Genomic DNA, 20,590 nt, shown 5'->3' on the forward strand with positions numbered 1-20,590 from the left:
CTTCTAAAATGCTTTAATTTGTCACATATAATCATTCAAAACTCATTTGATGATCTGATCCCTTTTTTCTACCTAATCCCATCTTGTACCCTGAGTTAAGTATCCTGGTTTAGATAAACAGAAAATTTGAAGACCACAGAACTAGAGATCCTAGAAAAATTAGCCTGCCCATCAGTCCAGGGTTAAGAACTTAGCATGTTACTGTTTTAAGGTTCAGCTCTACTTACTCGCTACTACTCCTTGAACGAATATATATGCATACACACACTCAAATACCTGTACATACATACTTATGTATCACCTTTGGAGATTTTTAAGGCACTAGAGATTAAGGTTTTGAGATAATTACTGTATTCATTATTAGTCATCCTATATGGTTTCTTACTTAAATTTTGTTTGTTATTGGTGCTGTTCTCTTTCAACTGGAATTAGACTGTAGAGAAGAAAGATGTTAAAACAAAGGGTATAATTTGTAGGATTATGGGCTTTTCTAAAAATCTTTTGATGAAATTTTAAGTCTGACAGGTGTATGTAGAATATAATGTGTTTAATTTTCTCTTACAGGTATCTTCAGGAAGTAGGTTATACAGATACAATATTAGATGTCCGGTCTCAGCGGGTAAGGTCATTACTTGGACTGTCTAATTCAGAACCAAATGGATCAGTAGAATCAAAGAATTTAGAACAGATCCTGAATGGTGGTGAATCTCCTAAGCATAAAGGACAAGAAATCAAAAGGTATGACCTTCTTGTAGGTTAATACTGTTTAAATAATGGACATTATAAATTTCTTTAACTCCTTAGTACTGTTAACAGTTTTTAAAGCAAGTAGAGTTCAGTTTTAAAGACACCCCCCTAACTCACCCACCCATCCAAATGACACTATGGGCAAATACACTTATTACTTGGGTGCTTTTTAAAATTTGTCTCTGTTAAGTTTTGTGCCAAGAGAGAGGCTCTAGTTTTGAAATAGGTGCAGAATTACAATGCAGATTTGAGATTGATTTCATGTAGTTCAGAACTATTTCAACATCCTGATTTTTAAGTTTCTGCTAGAGTATTTTAAGTTTTAATGCTTCTCTGTTACTAGAATGGTTATTTAGACAGCACACTGAAAGAAACAAGATTTTGTGTGGTGTCTGGGCTCAGAAAGCTACCAGCTATACTTTTTTTAAAAAACATCTTTATTGAGGTTTAATTGACATACCATAAAATTTACGCACTGAAGGAATACAGTTTATTGGTTTATAGACTATTCAGTTGTTCTGCCATCACCACAGTTTTAAGTTTAGAACATTTTCATCACCCTAAAGAGAAACCTTACACCTGTTAACTGCCACTCTCCTTTCTCCCATATCCTCCACCTCTGGGCAGCCATAGGTCTACTTTCTGTCTCTTCAAATTGAGGTATTCTGAATATTTCATATAAGTGGTTATTTATAAATGGCTTTTTTTTTTTTCTTTTTGACAGTGCTGGGGTTTGAACTCATGGCCTAGTGCTTGCTAGGCAAGCATTCCACCACTTTAGCCATACCCTCAGCCCTATAAATGGCTTCTTTTAACATAATGTTTTCAAGATTCATCCATCCTTTTTTTATTGCCAAACAATATTGTATTCTATGAATGATATGCCACATTTTGTTTATGTATCCACCCCTCCCCTCACCCCCCTGTTGGGGATCAAATCCAGGCCTTGCATATATATGCTAAGTTTGTGTATTTCTTACCAATATTTGGGAATATTTAATAAGTTTGAGGAACTACCAAACTCTTTTCCTCATTAGCATTAGTGTGAGGGTTTCTCTTTCTCCACATCCTTGTCAACAACTATTAGTCTACTTTCATGGAGGGGGGATTGGAGATTGGAGCTATGCCAGTACTCCGAGGTATATATTTTTATCTGTCTGTCTGTCTGTCTATCTGCCATCTGTCCATAGTACTGAGGTTTGAACTCAGAGCCTTGCCACTTGCTTGACAGATGCTATAACTCTTGAGTCACTCCCCTAGAACCTAGATATACTTTTAATTGATACAAACTTGGTGATTGCAAGGAGTCAAACAAGCAGGTAGATCTTTATTCATTTTACTGTAAGATGTTACCTTGAGAAAGATAGAAGTACAAAGAAAACAGAGAATGGAAAATACCGAGTTGATTTAGAGCTTCAAAAATTAATATGTGCAGTTTATGAACTAGCATTACTCATACTTTAAGCATTTTTTATAACATGTTCTTATAAAATATGATGTGTAAACTTCTGACCTATATTTCAATCCAAAAGTACAAACATGATGACATAACTAAACTCTATGCTGGTTTTAGAATTGAAATCTAGCCCATGTGTATAGTATTGCCATCATTTAAATCTCTAACTCTGACACAGGTTAGCCTGCCAAAGCAGTTGGCCATCTGTGGGTTTTAAACTTTTTAAATAAGTAATTTTATGTATGAATATGATATAAAATTTGAATTTCAATATTCGTAAAGGTTTGTGTGTGTGTTTTTTGCAGTACTGAGGATTGAAGTCAGGGTCTTGCTCATGCTAAGCACGTACTCTACCACTTGAACACACCCATGGCCCTTTTATGTCTTGTAATTTTGTTTGTGAGATAAGGTCTGTCATTAACTTTGCCCAAGCTTTCCTTGAACTCAAGATCCTCATTTCTCTACCTCCCAAGTAGCTGGGATTACAGATGTTTATCACCATGCCTGGCTGAAATAGTGTCTTTAATAGAATCAGTTTGACATCACATAGAGCCTTTTATTTTCTTCTCTGATTCAGGAAGCATAGAATATTATGCAGCATAAACAAAAAATAAACTATTGTCATGGGTTTTTAACCTGACTGGTCAACTAACCAGACTATAACTGTTCAGAGGATTTACACATATTTTAGAGTAATGCAGTTTGATGTAGCACAGCTGAATCTGAAGTATGAATTACAAGTTCATGGCAAACCATATCTTCTCCTTGTGAAGCTTCTTGCTTTTCCAAAATTATGATTTATTTACTTCTTTGTTTTTGTTTTTTTGCTTCAGCAAAAGAAACACGAACACTACTTTCTTAAACTTTTAATTGCACAAGGAAGCATCACTAACTATAAGTACAATATCATAGAGCAGATCTTGAGAACTTTTTCATCTTGTATAACTGAAACTATAGCCATTGAACAACAACTCACCATTTCCCCTACCCTCCAGCCATCATTCTATTTTCTGTTTCTGAGTTTGGCTCTGTCAAACACCTCCTGTAAGTCAAATCATCTAGTATCTGTTCTTTGACTGGTTTATTTCACATAGTATCATGTCCTAAAAAGTTCATTCATGTTGCCACGTACAATAGGATTTCCTCCTTTTTCATGACTGAATAATATGGCCCTGCCCCTCCCTCTCTTCTGCTCCGTGTGTGTGTGTGTGTGTGTGTGTGTGTGTGTGTGTGTGTTGTGGGACTGGAGTTTGAACTCAGGGCCTCTCACTTGTCAGGCAAGCGCTCTGCCACTTGAGCCATCCAGCCCTTATGCTCATGAACATGCCACATTTTCCTGATCCATTCATTGGTGGATACTTAGGTAGTTGTTTTAACTAAGGCTATTTCTCTTCTTAGTGAAAATAGTGAATATTTCTCTTCTTAGTGAATATTCTGTACTAATATAGGTATGTTATAGTTGAGCCTTTATTAGATCTATTTGGAAACACCTAGGAATAAGAAAATGATCTGACATTAATAGATTTCAGCAAAACTTCCTTATTATTATAGGAAAATATTAGACGCAGACTTACTGTTTAGTTGTAGAGGAATGGTAAGTTTTAGACTGGATTTGAAAAGTGGGGATCGCAAAGATGATTTGAGGAAGAAATGAATTAATATGAAACAGTGCCTGGCATCTTACAAGTGCTAGTGTTTGCTGTCTTGGAGTATTGTGTAGCCAGTTGAAATTGACCTCGCAAAGAACAGTGTTAGTAAGATTGCTCAGTGGATGTCACTGTTGTATGTACATATAATCTTCTGCTTGAGCAGGTATTTTGCCCTGGTTATTTTGGAAATGGGGGTCTCATGAACTATTTACCCAGTCTGGCCCTGATTCTCCTGACCTCAGCCTCTGAAGTAGCTAGGATTGCAGGCATGAGCCACCAGCCAATACTGTTGAATTTATTTATGGTAGCAGAGGTTTGTGGATGAGTAGTGTATCCCAAAGGATGTACTTAAGGAATGCTTACTAAGAGTTCTCTTAGATTTGTAGCTGGGAAAAGCTGTGCTGCTGCTTAATAATGTTCTGATTTACCTGTGAACAAAGAGTTTTCACTCCTTTTGCTGTTTGGAATCTCAGGGCCAAGTTTGTGACCATCCTGTAGAAAATTTTTTTTTTTTTTTTTTGTCTTACTTTCCAACTTTATCTTTGGCTTCATTTTGCTTTCCCTTCATCTGAATTTTTTTTTTTTTTTTTCTTTTGGAAACGGAGTCTATATAGGTTTGGCTGGCCTGGAAAAACGATCCTCTTGCCTCAAGTGCTGGGATTAAAGATGTGCACCACCACACCTGGCTTAAGTTTTTCATTCTACTGTTTGCCTTTTTAGAATGAGGAAGAGCAGTAAATAAATAGTTGGCAAAGAAAAAAATTATGGATATAGACAGTCTTCCACTTAAACATGGCTGTGTGCCTTCCAGAAACTGCTAAAATGAATGTGAAGTGCTTAAGATGCATTAACTTAAAAGGACCACAATTCATGGGGCAGAGGGAAAAAATATACTGACTGTGAGATATGTGGAATTTAACAGTGTTGGAAGCCAGGAAGAAAATGGAGGAATGGCAACTAATTTAGTGGTACCAAGAGAGCTTAAATATAAGTTCACTGAGAACAATAAGATGAAGAAAAGGAGCAAACCAGTTCTCCTGAAATTTACTAAATTTCAGAGTTTTAGTAAAGCCACAAAAGATAGGGAATTGGAAGTATCTGTCAAATTTGGAGTTATTGGCTTAGATGGGCTTGTGTGTAGAATATTGGTTTAGTTTATTTAAGAAGCTGAATCTCAAGGTGGATGTTGTGGTGTGGTTTGGAGGCTGAGGCAGGAGGATCCTGAGTTTGAGATTGTGGATTATGTAGCCAGATCCTGTCTAAGAGAGAGAGAGAGAGAGAGAATGAAAACAAGAGAACCTCACATCCCTTCTTTCATCTTTTGTAGCTGGTTGACCACCTCTCTCTGATCCAAAGAATGGAGGTGTGTTTTCTAGTAAAGTTGAATGAACCAGTGACTTCTGATTTTTTAAGTAATAAAACAACTGAAAATAGACTTAGGCATGTGGATGGCTGAACATTGAGATTCCCTATTTTCTTTTACTTAGCTTCCAGTGTGTTGGCAGCTGATCGTACATCCTTTCCAGAAGTGTTGTTAAAATTTATCACATTAATAGAAAAGACTTAGTTATACTGACAGTTGGAAGGCTGGGTCTCCTTTTTGCTTTATAAAAATGAAGCCAGCTGCTTAAGAAGACTCACATCCATTTTCTTAGTCTTTTGGGGACTGTAGCTTACTTCTCACCATTTTGGATGTTGGGAAGTGTAAGATTAAGCTGCTAGTATGGGTGGGTTCTGGCAGGCCCTTTTCAGCTTGTAGAGTGCTGACTTCACTGTCCTCACTTGGTGGAGAGGGTACACAAGTTCCTTCAGGCCTCTTTTATGAGGGATCCTAATTACCTCCAAGAGGCACATTGGGAATTGCATGTCAGCATATGAATTTTGGAAGGACACAAGCATTTAGACCGTGGTACCCATATGCATGGTGCATTCAGTTAGTTTTAAGTGTGAATATTAGAAATAAAACGAATCAAAAAAGGAACTCACAGAAAATAGGAAACAGAAGACTTTCAAAACTATAATTACTTAACTGTTCTTGTAAGGACTGAGAGAAGACAATAATCTATTATAAAACAAATTGAATGGTATTTTTAAAATATGTAATCAGATTTCAAAATATGAGCCCATAGAAATAAAAAGTGTGATAGAAATAATTTCCTTGAAGATAAGGTTGAAGGAGTCTCTTAGAAAAGAGAGAAAAATTGGACTGAAAAGAGGAAAATTTAAGGATCAATCCAGTAGGGTCAGTGTCTGACTAGTAGTTTTATCAGAAAGAAGAAGGGGAAGGGAGGAACTAGGTAAAATGGTGTTGAAAAGATTCTTAAAGAAGTAACATGAGAAAGCTTCCCAGAATGTATTTACAAATATGTTTGCTTCCAGATTGAAAGGATTTTTCTCAGGTATTCTAGAAAATTAGTTTAAAAAAGATATATGCAGTTTAAAAATTAATAGGAAATTCTAAAATCTGTTTTTTTGAGTGGTATCACAGTTTGACCTCATGGCTTACACCCTGAGCCACTCCACCAGCCCTTTTTTCGTGATTGCTTTTTTGAGATAGGGTCTTGAGAACTATTTGCCGAGGCTGTCTCTGAACCACGATCTTCCTGATTTCTGCCTCCTGAGTAGCTAGGATTGATTACAGGTGTGAGCCACCGGTGCCCCACTTCTGAAATCTTTTAGATAGGAAAATTAGACCACATTGAAAAGATTGGGAATTAGGCCTTAAATTAACATTCAAAGCTAGAAAGTAGAATCTTGTCTTCAAGATTCTCAGGGAAATAAAGGGAACCCCTTTAGATTTGTATGCTAAGTCAGATTAGTATATTTTTTGTCAAAGTAAAATAATGACATATTTCTTCACAAAGTCTCAAATTTATTTATAATCTTTTTTTAGGAAGCTGTTGGAGGTTATGCCTTGGCAGTCTGAGAGAATAAACCAAAATGGAAAATGCAGGATGTAAGAAAATGGAGATTTGACATAGAAGAGAGGCGAAGAACTTTCAGAAACTGAGTGGAAGGAAGAAAAAGGGCAGAATACTACAAGCAAAGTCTCTTAGAAAAATATGTAGTAATAGCCTGATGTGAAGAGTTTGAAAGGAGATATGTAGTACTGCTAGAAAATTTGAGGGAAGAATATGTGATATCATTCTTGGAAAAGTACTTATTTTAGGAAGTCCATATGTGAAGGAAAGGAAGTAGGTAGAATGCCTCCTAGCCCTGAGTTCAAACCCCAGTACTGCCAAAAAAAAAAAGAAGTAGAATTGTTACTTGTAATGTCTCTTGAACGGACATACTTGAATAATTGTAATGTAACCATAGAATATTTAGCCAAGAGAAATTGATATAACTGTGTTACTGTTGGAAGAAGTCTTAGTGGAAACTATAAGGGAACTAAAGCTTCAAGAAATAACAGTATTATTTAGAAACATAAATAAAAATAACATCGGAAATTTCTAAAAGTTTAAAAATGTTGGTTCTTTTGTGTGAGAATCAAAGGTGAAGGCAAGTTGGACAAGGGACTCTCACTCATAAGCCTGGCAAAATTAATTTAAAACTGTGCCTTTTCACTCAAGAATTAACAACAATAAAAAAAAATCTTGACCATGCTTTTGACCCTCAAATTATTCTTAGATGACCTCAGTAGAGTCCTAAAAATTATCTGATAATTAATTTCTTCTTTCATTCTTCAGTCTTGCAGTTCTTCATATCCATTTCTGTGCTCATAACTTATCAACTTTATTCCAAACTTCATTTCTTAATTTTAGCCATTCTCATTGGTGTATAGCAGATCCTTATTCTTGTCGTAAGTATTCATGTCTACATGCATGTGTGTATTTAGGAAGCAGTTATCCATAAATCTCATGTCTCTGAGCATCTTGTAAGCAGTGACACTGCCCTTTATTCTGGACTGTCTATTTAAGCATGTTTATATAACAACCTTGAAAGCTAAAAACAATCTTCTAAGCAGTTATGTTTGCTGACCAGTATGAAAGATTCAAGTCTGGAGACTCGGAGTATCTTAGTTATGATTCATGTCAATTTCATGTGCAGCAGCATCTGATCCTTTTCTTGCCAACCTTGTGGGAATTTATCAGCAAGAGGAACTAAGCAAACATGTTGCTCCTGCTATTTATTTTTTAATTTTATTTATTGTGCTCCTGGGTAACAGAATTTTTGTCTGTGACTGAATCTTATGACTTCAAGTATTCATGAAACAGCAGTAGGCTAGATTGTTGGTGTTTGTTGAGATTTAAGTGTTATTTATATATTCTGGACACAAATACTTCATATATGACTTGCAGATAATTTCTTCAACTCAAACTTCTCTTTACATAGTTTCTCTCTCTTTTTTTTTTTGGTTGTACTGAGGTTTGAATTCACAGCCTCATGCTTTCTAGGCAGGTATTCTACTGCATGAGCCACTCTTCGAGCCCTTTCTTGTGTTATATATTTTTGAGATAGGGTCTCAAGAACTATTTGCTAGTGCTGACTTTGTATTGCAATCCTCCTGATCTCTGCTTCCTGAGTAGCTAGGATTACAGGCGTGAGCCACTGGTGCCCAGCTCTTTACATTTTCTTAAGTGTCTCTCGAAGAGCAGAAGTTTATAATTTTGGTGAAATCTGATTCAGCAGTTCTTTCTTTTATGGATTGTGCTCTAATCGACTTTTCAATTTATGCTCATGTATTCCTGTATTAAATAAAATTTTTAAAATCTGGAAACGGGTTCTTATTTTAGAGAATCTTAGGAACAACAGCATGTAATTTGTCAAGGTTCAAAACAAGAATTTCATATCTAACAAAAACTTACAGTTTTTGTTTTATCATTGGTATGCCAAATTTTCACATATATTCTTTGCCTTTAATTTAATTCCCAATATCAAGATATAGTATAAATGTTGAGCTTGGATATAGCTTACATGGTAGATGACTTGTCTAGCAAAGTGTAAGACTCTTGGTTTAATTTCTAGTATTTTCTCCAAAAAGGATACATTAAAAATATACAACTGAGAAGTATGTTTTGTTATACACATCTTACTAATGTGCATTCATTTACTAGTTCATTTTCTAATTCTGCGTTCTTTACACGTTGCATTTAGACATATTTCTTTCTGGATTGGGTGGGGTGCAGTAGACGTATTGAAAACACTGTGCTGTTAAACAGTTTCAATTGTCTTATGTCCTCAATTTGGACTTATGGAGGGAACAACTTGGGGTAGGGAGAGGAACCCTGAATTTAGATTATTTTTCTTTTTATTATGCTTATGCACATATAAGCCCATATGAGATTTTGAAGCTCAACACCCACAATTTACAGCTAAAGAAATTGAAGCCAAAAGGTTTACATGAGAAGGCCAAATTCAAGCAGCTAATTAGTGGCAGAGCAGACTTTACTGTGAGGATACTGTTTTCAGCTAAATTTTCTACTAGTCTGTTTCTGCCTTTGTTGTTAGACATTCATTTTATTTATTTTATTTTTGGCGGTATTGGGGTTTGAACTTGGGGCCTATTGCTAGGCAGGCACTATACCACTTGAACCACTCTGCCAGCCCAGTTTTGTGAAGGGTATTTTCCAGATAAGGTCTTTAGAACTATTTGCCTGAGGCTGGCTTCAAACTATATTCCTCCTGATCTCTGCCTCCTAAGTAGCTAGGATACAGGTGTGAGCCACTGGCACCTGGCTGTTAGACATTTTAAATAATTATATGGAACCTTTTTTATACGTAGAGGAACTCAAATTAGTTTTAGTCAGATGACTTAGGAAGTAGAGGAAAAAAAACATTTATTGCTGTTACTATAAAATGAGTGGTTCTGAAACATTTGAAGATATTTTTTAACAGGTTAAGAAACAGGCTTTTTCTAGGTAAGAAAAGTATAAAGTAGATTGGGATGTTCTCCAGAATGTTGTGTTTGATCTATAACTCTGAGCAGCCCAATAAAGTAAACTTTGTGTTTACTGTTTTATCCCTTTAATAATTGACCTAAATTGTAAGAGATTATATTTACAAGAAACTTAAGTTACTTGCTTATGATGATGATTTTGAGAAATAATAGTATGTTTGGGCATCTAGTACTATCAGATTTTATTTTGTCATGGTAGTTACCTGAAATATTTAGGACAATAAATTTTGTAGAAATTCATTCAGTAGAGAACAATCACTTTTACTTTAGTTATAGAACATAAACAGTCTTTCAAAACATTCTTTTTTGGGTAAAATCTTTAGGCAATACATTGTAGGTAGGTTGTCTTTTTGAATATCTCTAGCTATCAGGTAGCTAAAATAGGAGCCATGGGGTTGTGGGTATTGTGTAGTAAGTAGAACACTTGCCTAGCATATATGAGGCCCTGGGTTTGATTCCTGGCACCACAGACAAGAAAAGGGTTAAAGCAGAAAGAACTATTAGAATCAATTATTGGAATAGTTGGATTCATCTTTCTCTCTTCCTACAGGCCCTCTGGTGATGTTCTTGAAACATTCAATTTCTTAGAAAATGCTGATGACAGTGATGAAGAAGAGGAAAATGACATGATTGAAGGCATCCCAGAAGGAAAAGATAAACATCGAATGAATAAACACAAAGTAGGAAGTTGATTTTTTGTGTGTGTTTTTATTAGCTGAATACTCATGTATTTGAATAGTAAATTTTGAGATGTCATTAGTTCCATTAGAAGTGACTAATCATTTTTATTTTCTGTCACTTGAGAATTTTATATTGTCAGCTCATACTGAATTATATACATTAGTAGGAATTATTATTTGCTATTTTGTTCACTAAGTGGTCAAGAAAGGGTCTGTTTTTATAGAACTAGTTCAGTGGTTATGAAATTTTGGAAAAAGTGGCACCGCTTTCATGGCCACAATAGAGTCACTGCTGAGTCTGTCTCTTCAGGTATAGTACATAGGTGGCAAATGATCTGAAGCTACAGTGGGGTGGGGATGTCTCCGCACATAGACTAGGTGATAGTCTACAGACTATAAATACATGTCCTCATTCTCTGGTAAGGATTAGTTTTAAAAAAATTATTCTTGCTTATAACCTAAAAAAATGAATTTACCTGTTTTAGGTGTTAAGGGAGTTGTATATACAGAGGCACTAGAGTAGGTCATCCATTTGTGAATTATCAGTAGTAGTCAGTGTTTCAACTGTGTTAAAAGAGTGAGTAAATTAAGTTTTACAGTAATGTGAAAAAATGATAGTTTTCCTTAAGAGTTCCAGTCTACAAAAGCAGTTTTCAACTTTTCCCCTACATTCCATACGTGTAAATAGATTTTTATTCTTTCCTACTTTTTGGTTCTGGGAGGTAGGCCACTCTTAGAATTTATTGCACCTTTGAACTTACATTAATCACGATGCTATGTTCCCATGAGTGATGAACCAAGTATGCAGTTCTCTGTGTACGATTAATTCAAGATAAGCTATCAAAATGCAAGTGAATGAAAGATTCCTTAATGAATACTGGTTGTGGATCTACCATTAAAGAAGCTAACTTTGGGGAGGGACAGTACTGGGGCCTGCGCTTGTTTGACACATGCTCTACTACTTGAGCCATACCCCCTTTTTACTTTAGGCTGTTTTCCAGATAGGGTCTTGTTCTTTTTGCCTGGAGTATCATACTGCTGTCCTCCTACCAGAATTACATGCATGAACCACAATGCCTGCTTATTTGTTGAAAATGGATATCTTGTTAATTTTTTTTTTTGCCCTGGCTGACCTTGAACCTTGATCTTCTTGATTTCCGCCTCCCAAATATCTGGGATTGCAGGAGTGAGCTACTGTGCCCAGCCTAAGGAAGTTTTTTTTTTTTTTTTTTTTTTTTGTGGCAGTGCTAGGGTTTGAACTCGGGCCTCACACTTGCTAGACAGGCACTCTACCACTTCCTGGAAATTAACACTTGAGAAATATCATTTCAGCCATTTTAGTACCATGTTGCTTGAATCACATCTTACAAATGGTTTTGGCACAGCCCTGTTAAACCACGTAGGGTATAATTTGAGATGTATGAATAATTTGGGAAAAATTAAAATTTTGGGTCCAGTAATTTAAAAATGGATGCATAAATGTAGCTATATATGTAAACATTAATGTACCCCTTTACAATTTAGCATAAAAATGATTATTTTTCTGTTGTATTCACAGATAGGTAATGAAGGTTTAGCTGCTGACCTAACTGATGATCCCGATACTGAGGAAGCACTGAAAGAATTTGATTTTTTAGTGACTGCAGAGGATGGCGAAGGAGCTGGAGAAGCACGGAGTTCAGGGGATGGCACGGAATGGGGTAAGGTGGTAAAGAAATTTGGGGTGGGAGGAAATCTAGCTTTTCAAGGTGAATTATTGTTAAAATTGATGCAGGATATGTGTATCTGAGTGCATGGCAGCAGGTAAACTGTGAACAAGGAGAAACGGCATTGAGTAATTTCAGGGTATTTTGTCCGGTTTATTTAGATTTGGTTTTGATTTTTGAAATTGATCTTTATTAAAAGTTGCAATGTTTAGTTGATTTAGAAAGCATTCCTTTCTCCTTAGCACATTTCTTTTTAATAAGAATTACTCATTTTTATGCAGTCCCATTATTTAATTCAGTAATCTAGTATTCAAGAGAATTTTAATACTCAGTATGACTAGGGATAAAGTTGTTAATACTGATTGATAGGTCTGTATTGACCAAGATTTAATGAGGATATTAAAATTTATTATATATATTATTTAGTGTGCAAATATTACAGTCTGTGTTCTGGAAGTGACACTTAATGCTGATAATAGTCCAGCCATAACCAAAACTAAAAGAGTTCTATCCATGTTAAAAACCCCACTAGAAAGCAAAATAAAAGTTCAAAAAACATTTTAAGACCATAGCTAATGTCCTGTATGCTTTTTTCTGTTAAATATGTCATTTAATCATTGTTGAATATCATGTTATCTAGTGGGTTTATTGGAAAAGGTTCGTTTAATACAGCCAAGTTTTTGCTTAATTATTAGCAAGAGGATTTATTACTAGATTTTTAAAAAACTGCTTTGGTGCCAGGAAACACATGGATTTCAAAAGTGCCTCTTTTGTGTATTGAAACCAAATATTGCTAGTAACAGAAGACACAAGCCTAATGAATAATATGTTTTTTGACTGTCTTGATACAAAAATGAATCAATTACTTAAGTGATTTGCATTTTATTACCAGTGTTCTCATCATTTATAATTTCCAAATATTGTTTCAGATCTTCACTTCTCTCTTCTTTTAAATGGAAATAGAAGAGTCTTATAATTCTTTTTTTCCTTTTGGGCACGTTAATTGAAAACATTAACATAGTTACTTTTTTAATTCATACATGTTTGCATTTATTTGAAAATGGCTGTATTTTAGAAGTTTGTTCTGGGTCAAGAGAAACAATAAAAAATTTTAAGTATTTACTTTAGGTTCTGTGTGCAAACTATTAAATGTTGGAAAGATCCTTTTTCCAGTAACTTTGAAATTACTATTTATTTTTCCTGGATATTTTGATTACATAAATGAACATATAATTATTAAGTAAATGTGGGAAAGAAAATTAGAAATCACCTACGATGGTACTTTGTAGAGAGAATCCTACTTAACATTTATTTAAGTACATGATTATATAGAATTTATTTAACAGTTTTTCAAGCATCTATTTAGCTAAATCTGGGCACACATCCATTCCTATTGCTTTCATCTAAAGTTGCTAGAACTTTAAATCAAAAGAATAAACAAAATTTTCAGAGTTCAGTTTATATGCAGTGGCATTATTTCCTTAGTTATGTGCTGTTCCTCTCAATTGTGTAAAGCAGGGTTTTAAGAGAACTTCTTATTGAATAACAATTATTACTACTTTATTTACTTTTTTACTATCATTGTTTGAGTGATCTGTTTCTCGTTGTGTAAATGGAAATAACCAACAAAGGCTCTTACTTCTGTATGATACCAAAACATAGAGCATTTTAAGTTCTGGATGGAGAAAGAACTCTTAAGTACAAAATAGTTCACATAGTTTCTTTACATAAGAAAAAACTGTCAAGGGATCTGTGAAGAGTTCCTAAAGTTCATGATTTTTATCTGACGGGTGCCCTATTTTTTTCTGAACAAAGAGGATGGATGTATAAAGACTCGTTTTGTATTTATTTAATTCATTTGCTAAAATTTTTAATATAATGGGAAAGTAATAATTTTCTAATTGAAATTATTGAATAAAGAATGCAGATTTTTAAAAAAAGTTTTAAACATCCAGTTTAATTACATAATCTGGATATCCCCATTAGATAATTTAATTTTTATTTTGTTATAGTAGCATCTGCACAGTTTTTTTTCTAATTTTGAATCATTGTATTTTCAAAAGAAACCATTTCTTTTTTAGAAAGCTTTTAATCCTCTTTTTTGTTATCTACGTTAGATATTTAATGTTTAATGTTAGTAATTTTAAGTTCTCATAATAAAAAATAATTAGTTGACATGGCATTGGTTTTGTTTTTTCTTTTCCTCATGGAAACTAGGCATTTTAAGGATGGTTACTTATTTTTCTCCTACTCTTTGGAACTGTGATCTCTAGAAATTTATATGATTACAAAATATGTACCTGAATGTTTGTATTTAAATTCAGGAGATAAAGTAAATATTTGAAATGGAGTTAGTTACAAATTTATGCTATAATTAGTGGAGTAGATGTGTGTAATTCCTCTGCTTTGGTAGTCAGAATTACCATAATAGAATTTCTTATTTTTATGGTTTTTAAGTTTTAGGAGTCAATTTTTTTTGTGCATGCTTGCATTTTCTTTTAGACAAAAGTTCCCTTAATTGATTCAACTTCATTCTTGATATTTCCCTCCTCCCTAGATTTTTTTTAAAACAAGATTAATATGTAGAAGATTATGCTGCTTCTTCCCTTTTGTTCTTACCTATTTCTTATAAGTAATACCAGATCAACTGTTACTCACCAGGCAAGTTTCAGGATATTGTTTGTGCACATACGCATTCACCAAACCTGTTCTTTGCACTGCCTTAGTTTATCTTTGTTTTCTAGATTTCAAATTATCCCTGTTCTTTGCACTGCCTTAGTTTACCTTTGTTTTCTAGATTTGAAATTATCTTGCAAACAGTATGTTTTTTTTTTCTTCAGCTTATCTTTTTTAAAATTTTCTTTGCTCTTTAATTCCACTTTTTTGTTACTAAGAACTATTCAAAGCTTCATTCTTGCTACAAAGGACTACACTATTTGGCTGCCATAATTAAATTTTTCTTCCCTGGTTTCTTTATAAGGTTTTGTACCATTTAAGTGGTTTTTTGATTTAGGAAATGTTAAAAAATATTTCCTCAAAATCTGTCATTTGTCTTTCTTTAAATAGTGTCAGTAAGAATTGTTAGCTTTGTTAAGGTAAATGCATGAGCCAGTGTGATGAGTCACATCTGTAATCCCAGCACTCAAGAGGCTGAGGCAGGAGTATGTTCGAGACTGGTCTCAGAGTACATTGGGAAACCCTGATTGAAAAGAAAAAAAGATGCAAATGAGATTGCGTTATTCTTGGGGTATTCAGTAAATTGACACAGGATTCCTGATAAAGCCTAGTGAATGTTTTCAGGAAACTTCATAATTAGAGTATATGAGAAATTAATTTCCTCTTTAAGTCAGTATTACAACTATATTACAAGCAGTATTGTCTTTTCAGATTTGACAATTTTACATGTAAATTTCATTCTTGAGTAACTTATTTTGAAATAATTCAAGTTAGCAAATTAACTTACTGAAAGTGTTGGTTTTAGCTTTTCACATACTGACTACCTATCATTGGAGATCTAACCATTAAGGGAAAAGTGATGACAGTTGTAGGAAAGACTCAAGGTATAGTAAACATTTTGAGTTTTTGAGAATTTCTTGTTTGCTACATATAGCAATATGTAAGAGAAAAAGACTTTAATGTCTACATCATAGATTAAGCCACGGAGGCATAGGAAGCTTATAAGATTTATCAGCTAGAATATACTGAGTTACCAAAATTTAAAAGGTATGTTTCCACCAAAATCTTACTATTCAGTGTAATCGATTAACAGCCTAGATATTTTGGTTTAATTTTTATTTAATATCAGTTGCATAAACTCCTAGTTGTTAATCTGTAACAGTGTTGTTCCTTAATTACATGCCTGCTTTCAAACTAAATGAAGTAAAATCCTCAGCACTTAAAATAATTCTGTAAGAATGAACTATTTTCACAATGCTGTTTTTCCTTTAGTTTCCTGGGAGTAAATTTTTTTTTTTTTTTTTTAGGCACAAGTATTTACTTACATACAGTCATTCAGCTCAAGTTTCTGTTTTAGAAGAGGCAGTACATACTTTTGTTTCTCTGTGCTTTTATCTGTCACTGTTTTATCATACCCTGAAAAAAAATCAACTCTTAAGGAAATTGTTTAGTGGAATTTGAGTTTTGTTTTGTTTTTTGTTTTTTATTTTTGTTTTTGCTTTAGCGCTAATCGTAGCAATAGACAAATGAAAGAAGGTAATAAGATGTTGAACTAATTAGTGGGGATAAAGGTAGGAATCTTTGAATGCTTTATGTGAATTATTTTAGACATTGTATTCTGGAACTATGTGTCTGTGTATTATATTCTAGTAGAATGCCTCTCCATTAATACAGTTATCATGTGCATGCCGAACTAATGTGACAGAAGGTGCATGAATATTTTCATCAATGAAATGGCACTGACCTTTCCAGCTTGCACTTTTATGATTAATTCGCATGTAATTCATTCATTTGCTTATGATGCCGGCTGAGTAATTTTTATAAAGATGCAGTGATCTATTTTTATAACATTAGATTTCTAATGTCAGTCCATTGAAATAATAACAAACCTCAAATTTGTGATACATAAAAAGGATGCATCATTTAATTGTTATTGATAATAAATGCTTAGAAACTTCCGAAATGGGCATTTAATTGGAGTTATGAGTACCAAAACTGAGGCTGCACCTTTAAAGTATTTTGAGTAGATGCTATTAAACTACTTTCATTATGATTGTGTAAAGCTATAACATTTTACTGCCAACAGCTTGCATTGCCAACTGCTGATTTTTTTTCTTTTAATAATATGCTGCATGTAGATAAAGATGACCTCTCCCCAACTGCTGAGGTTTGGGATGTAGACCAGGGACTAATAAGTAAACTGAAGGAACAGTACAAGAAGGAGCGAAAGGGGAAGAAAGGGGTGAAGAGTAAGTTCAGATTCTGACTATTATTTTTGTATACCAATATTTGAGAAAAAAGATTCTTCAGTTCTGTTATTTTTTGTGTAATTTTATTTTTTGTTTCATAAAGGGGGCAACTAACTTTAAACTTTGTCTGTTGTATAATTGAAACTTACTTAGAAATAATTTAGAATAAGTTCATTGGTCAAGTGGAAAATCACTTGGATGTGTGGATAAGGGCGAAGAGAGGATTTTGAGGCTTTTTTTAACCTTGTAAAAGTTGGCCAAATTATAAGGAATACTGACATTGGAATTAAAAATAATAGAAATTTTTTCAAATGGGAGAAAATACACATTTCTCTATTTTTAATACATATGTATTAAAGCTACTTAGCTTGGCCATTCTTAAATACATTGAGTAGGAAAATTCTTTCCATAAACCGAGTGCCATTGGCTCATGCCTGTAATCCTACCTACTTAGGAGTCTTAAGATCGAGAGGATCACAATTCAAGGCCAGCCTGGAGAAATAAGACCCCATCTTCAAAATAATCAGAGCAAAATGGACTGGAGGTGTGTCTCAAACAGTAGAACACCTGCTTTGCAAGCTCCAAGCCCCAAGTTCAAATCCCAGTTCCTCCAAAAAAAAAAAAAAACAAACCCAGCTTTCTTTAGTTTTTGCTTTCTGATCACACAGTCTGAACTCAAATCACAACTACAAAAAAAAAAAAAAAATCTCCTGGCTATTCTAGTAGGGAGGGGAAGGTCATGGCATGAGGGTAGTGGTGATAGTAAGGTTTATTTGGTCAACAGCTGGATAACTTCTGGTGCCTGGGTGAGTTTCTACTGTGTTGTATTTTGATTAGTGTACCATAAAAGTATAAGTGCAGCCACAGACCCTCTCTAACTGTATTAAGGAGAAAGAAGTGCATGATAAAGACAAAAAAGAAGTGGAGGCATTAATTCACATTCCGTTCTCTAGTGACAAATACATTAGTTTATAAAATGGTAAGTGCAGTAGAAATATGTGAGTTTCCTTCAATAAAGCATTTATTGGGGGATTTAATTTGTGGAGTTTTGAGAATTTTATCTCTTATACAATTTCTTTTTACAGGTTTATGCTAGTTGACATTATTGCTTGTATATAAAAGCAGAAACTGTTCTTTATCAGACTGTATCATGAACTGCTCATTATATTTGGAAACATTTAGTACTGGCCAGGGCTTTGTTCAGCTTTAACATCACTTACTTATAATGAGTGCATGTTCAGTATGAATGTGCATGATTGAGTTAATATAGGTAAAAGGGCATTTGAATTTTAGCATTTAGGTTTTTTTTTTAAGAAATGAAGTCATTTTAATATTGGATTATTTTATATTATATGTTATATACTGACTTAATCTACTGAAGGTTTCTTTGGAAAAATGTTAGATATGTTGCTTATAATTTACAACAGATATTCCACTTATTTTTTCCTTATAGATTATAACTTGACTTAGATTTATTTGGTGTCACTGGGATTTGAACTTAGGGCTTTGGTTTGCTAGGCAGGCACTCTACTGCTTGAACTCCACCCTGATTTTAGATGTTTTCAAGGTTTAGAAATAAAATATAAGTGGACTCAAGGTCTTTTTTAGTTGTAGGTTAAAATTTTAGGAAAAAATTTTAAGTGCCTGTTCAAGAAATAATAAAAACAGATGAACTAAAATTATAATTTTAAATCTTTACAAAAAAATGTGGATTTATTATTTTGGGTTTTTTTCCCCACCAGCCTGAATTTATTGTTTTTTTTTTTTTAATAAGCCCATACTACAGTTTTAAATTTGCCTAGTTTGCTAACAGTTAATAGAAGATTATCACTTTATGCCAACAGTATTCTTCTTTATATGTTTTCACTTCTTTTTTTTTTTTTTAAAAGCTGCCCTGTTGTCAGGAAATATTGGAGAACCCAATGTACGAAATGGGTGAAAGGAAGCTGTGGTTAAATCAGGATCTGAAGTCTCTAGGCTTTTTTGTCTCATAATATAGTATTATCTAAATAATAAAATACTGGTCCATTTAACTTTGACTTTATGTCTTCTTAAAAATTAACTTCGTATAATTATAAAAAGCTACGTATGCTTCTTGTTCAGACAATATAAAAAGAATATAGGAATACAAAGCTAAAGGTAAAACTTGCCTCCAAAAAAATTAACTACATCTAGTGTTTGGCATATATCCATCTATCTTTTCATAAAGTCTTGGGAAAAGCTTTATACATAAATGTTCCTTTCATATTTTTCAACAAAAATCTATTTTTAAAATTCATTGTTTCTTAATGTTTCTAAAATGTAAAATTTTGGTGGTTATGTAGTATTTCATTTTGTTTATTTAATCTGGACTCCATTATTAAGCTTTCAGATTGTTTCTGATTTTTAAAAATACTTTTACAAACACCATTGTCTTTAATGTTATACATATAAGTAGATACAAAGATGAAGTTTTAATAGAGTGTTTCAGGAAGAGTAAGGAATAATGTTGGATTTTTGCATTTCCTTTACACAATTCTGTAATTATTATTATTTTTTTTTCTTTCAGTACTGGGACTTGAACTCAGTCAGGGCCTCATGCTTGCTAGCCAGGCACTCTACCTCTTGAGCTACTCTGCCCGCCCTTTTATGTTGGGTATTTTTGAGATAGGGTCTTGAGAACTATTTGAGTGGCTTTGAACTGTGTGATCCTCCTGATCTCTGCCTCCTGAGTAGCTAGAATTACAGGCATGAGCCACTGGCACCAAGCCAACTTTTGCTTTTAAATACAGTTAGTTTTGAAAATGTTGGCTCTGACATGATAAAAGCGAGAGAGCACAAGGGAGGTGTGAGGATAGGTAAGACATCTAAAATATTAGCTAGCATTTGTTGCCCTTAACGCAGAGAAACTAAAGCAGATACCTTAAAAGCAACTGAGGCCAATAGGAAAAGGGGACCAGGAGCTAGAGAAAAGGTTAGATTAAAAAGAATTAACCTAGAAGGTAACACACATGCACAGGAAATTAATGTGAGTCAACTCCCTATATAGCTATCCTTATCTCAACTGGCAAAAACCCTTGTTCCTTCCTATTATTGCTTATACTCTCTCTTCAACAAAATTAGAGATAAGGGCAAAATAGTTTCTGCCGGGTATTGAGGGGGTAGGGGGCAGAGGGGATGGGGGCAGGGGGGAGAAATGACTCAAGCATTGTATGCACATATGAATAATGAAACAATAAAAAAAAAAAAGAAAATGTTGGCTCTGAATCCATCATGCAGCTGAAACAAAGAAATACAGTAGTGTCCTCTTACCTGCCAAAACCTCGTATATATTGTAAGTACATACCTATGGTGTTAGTCAGCTTTCCGTTGCTGGGACAAAATACTTGAGATAAACAGTTAAAAAGGAGGAAAGGGCTGGGGTTAAAAGGATTACAGGGTGACATACACCTATAATTCCAGCATCAGAAGGCTGAGGCAGGAGGACTGCAAATTTGAGGTCAGCTTGTGCTGCACCATGAGATCCTATCTCAAAGAAAAAAAAAAAAG

The 20,590-nt window shown here is 34.0% G+C and overlaps 1 protein-coding gene across 4 annotated transcripts in view; it reads left to right on the forward strand.

Moving 5' to 3' along the window:
* Positions 1–20,590, forward strand: part of Strn3 (striatin 3) — a 90,076-nt gene that overhangs the window by 41,749 nt on the left and 27,737 nt on the right. For 2 of the 4 annotated variants that reach the window (XM_020169786.2, XM_074068212.1), the window contains exons 5-8: positions 565–738; positions 10,302–10,431; positions 11,990–12,131; positions 16,952–17,062. In XM_020169786.2, coding sequence (XP_020025375.1) covers positions 565–738; positions 10,302–10,431; positions 11,990–12,131; positions 16,952–17,062 — 557 coding nt within the window. The remainder of the gene's footprint in view (positions 1–564; positions 739–10,301; positions 10,432–11,989; positions 12,132–16,951; positions 17,063–20,590) is intronic. The other 2 variants (XM_020169797.2, XM_020169807.2) reach the window with 1 other exon arrangement.

The sequence above is a fragment of the Castor canadensis genome, chromosome 3 (genome assembly GCF_047511655.1).
Source record: "Castor canadensis chromosome 3, mCasCan1.hap1v2, whole genome shotgun sequence".
Lineage (NCBI taxonomy): Eukaryota > Metazoa > Chordata > Mammalia > Rodentia > Castoridae > Castor > Castor canadensis.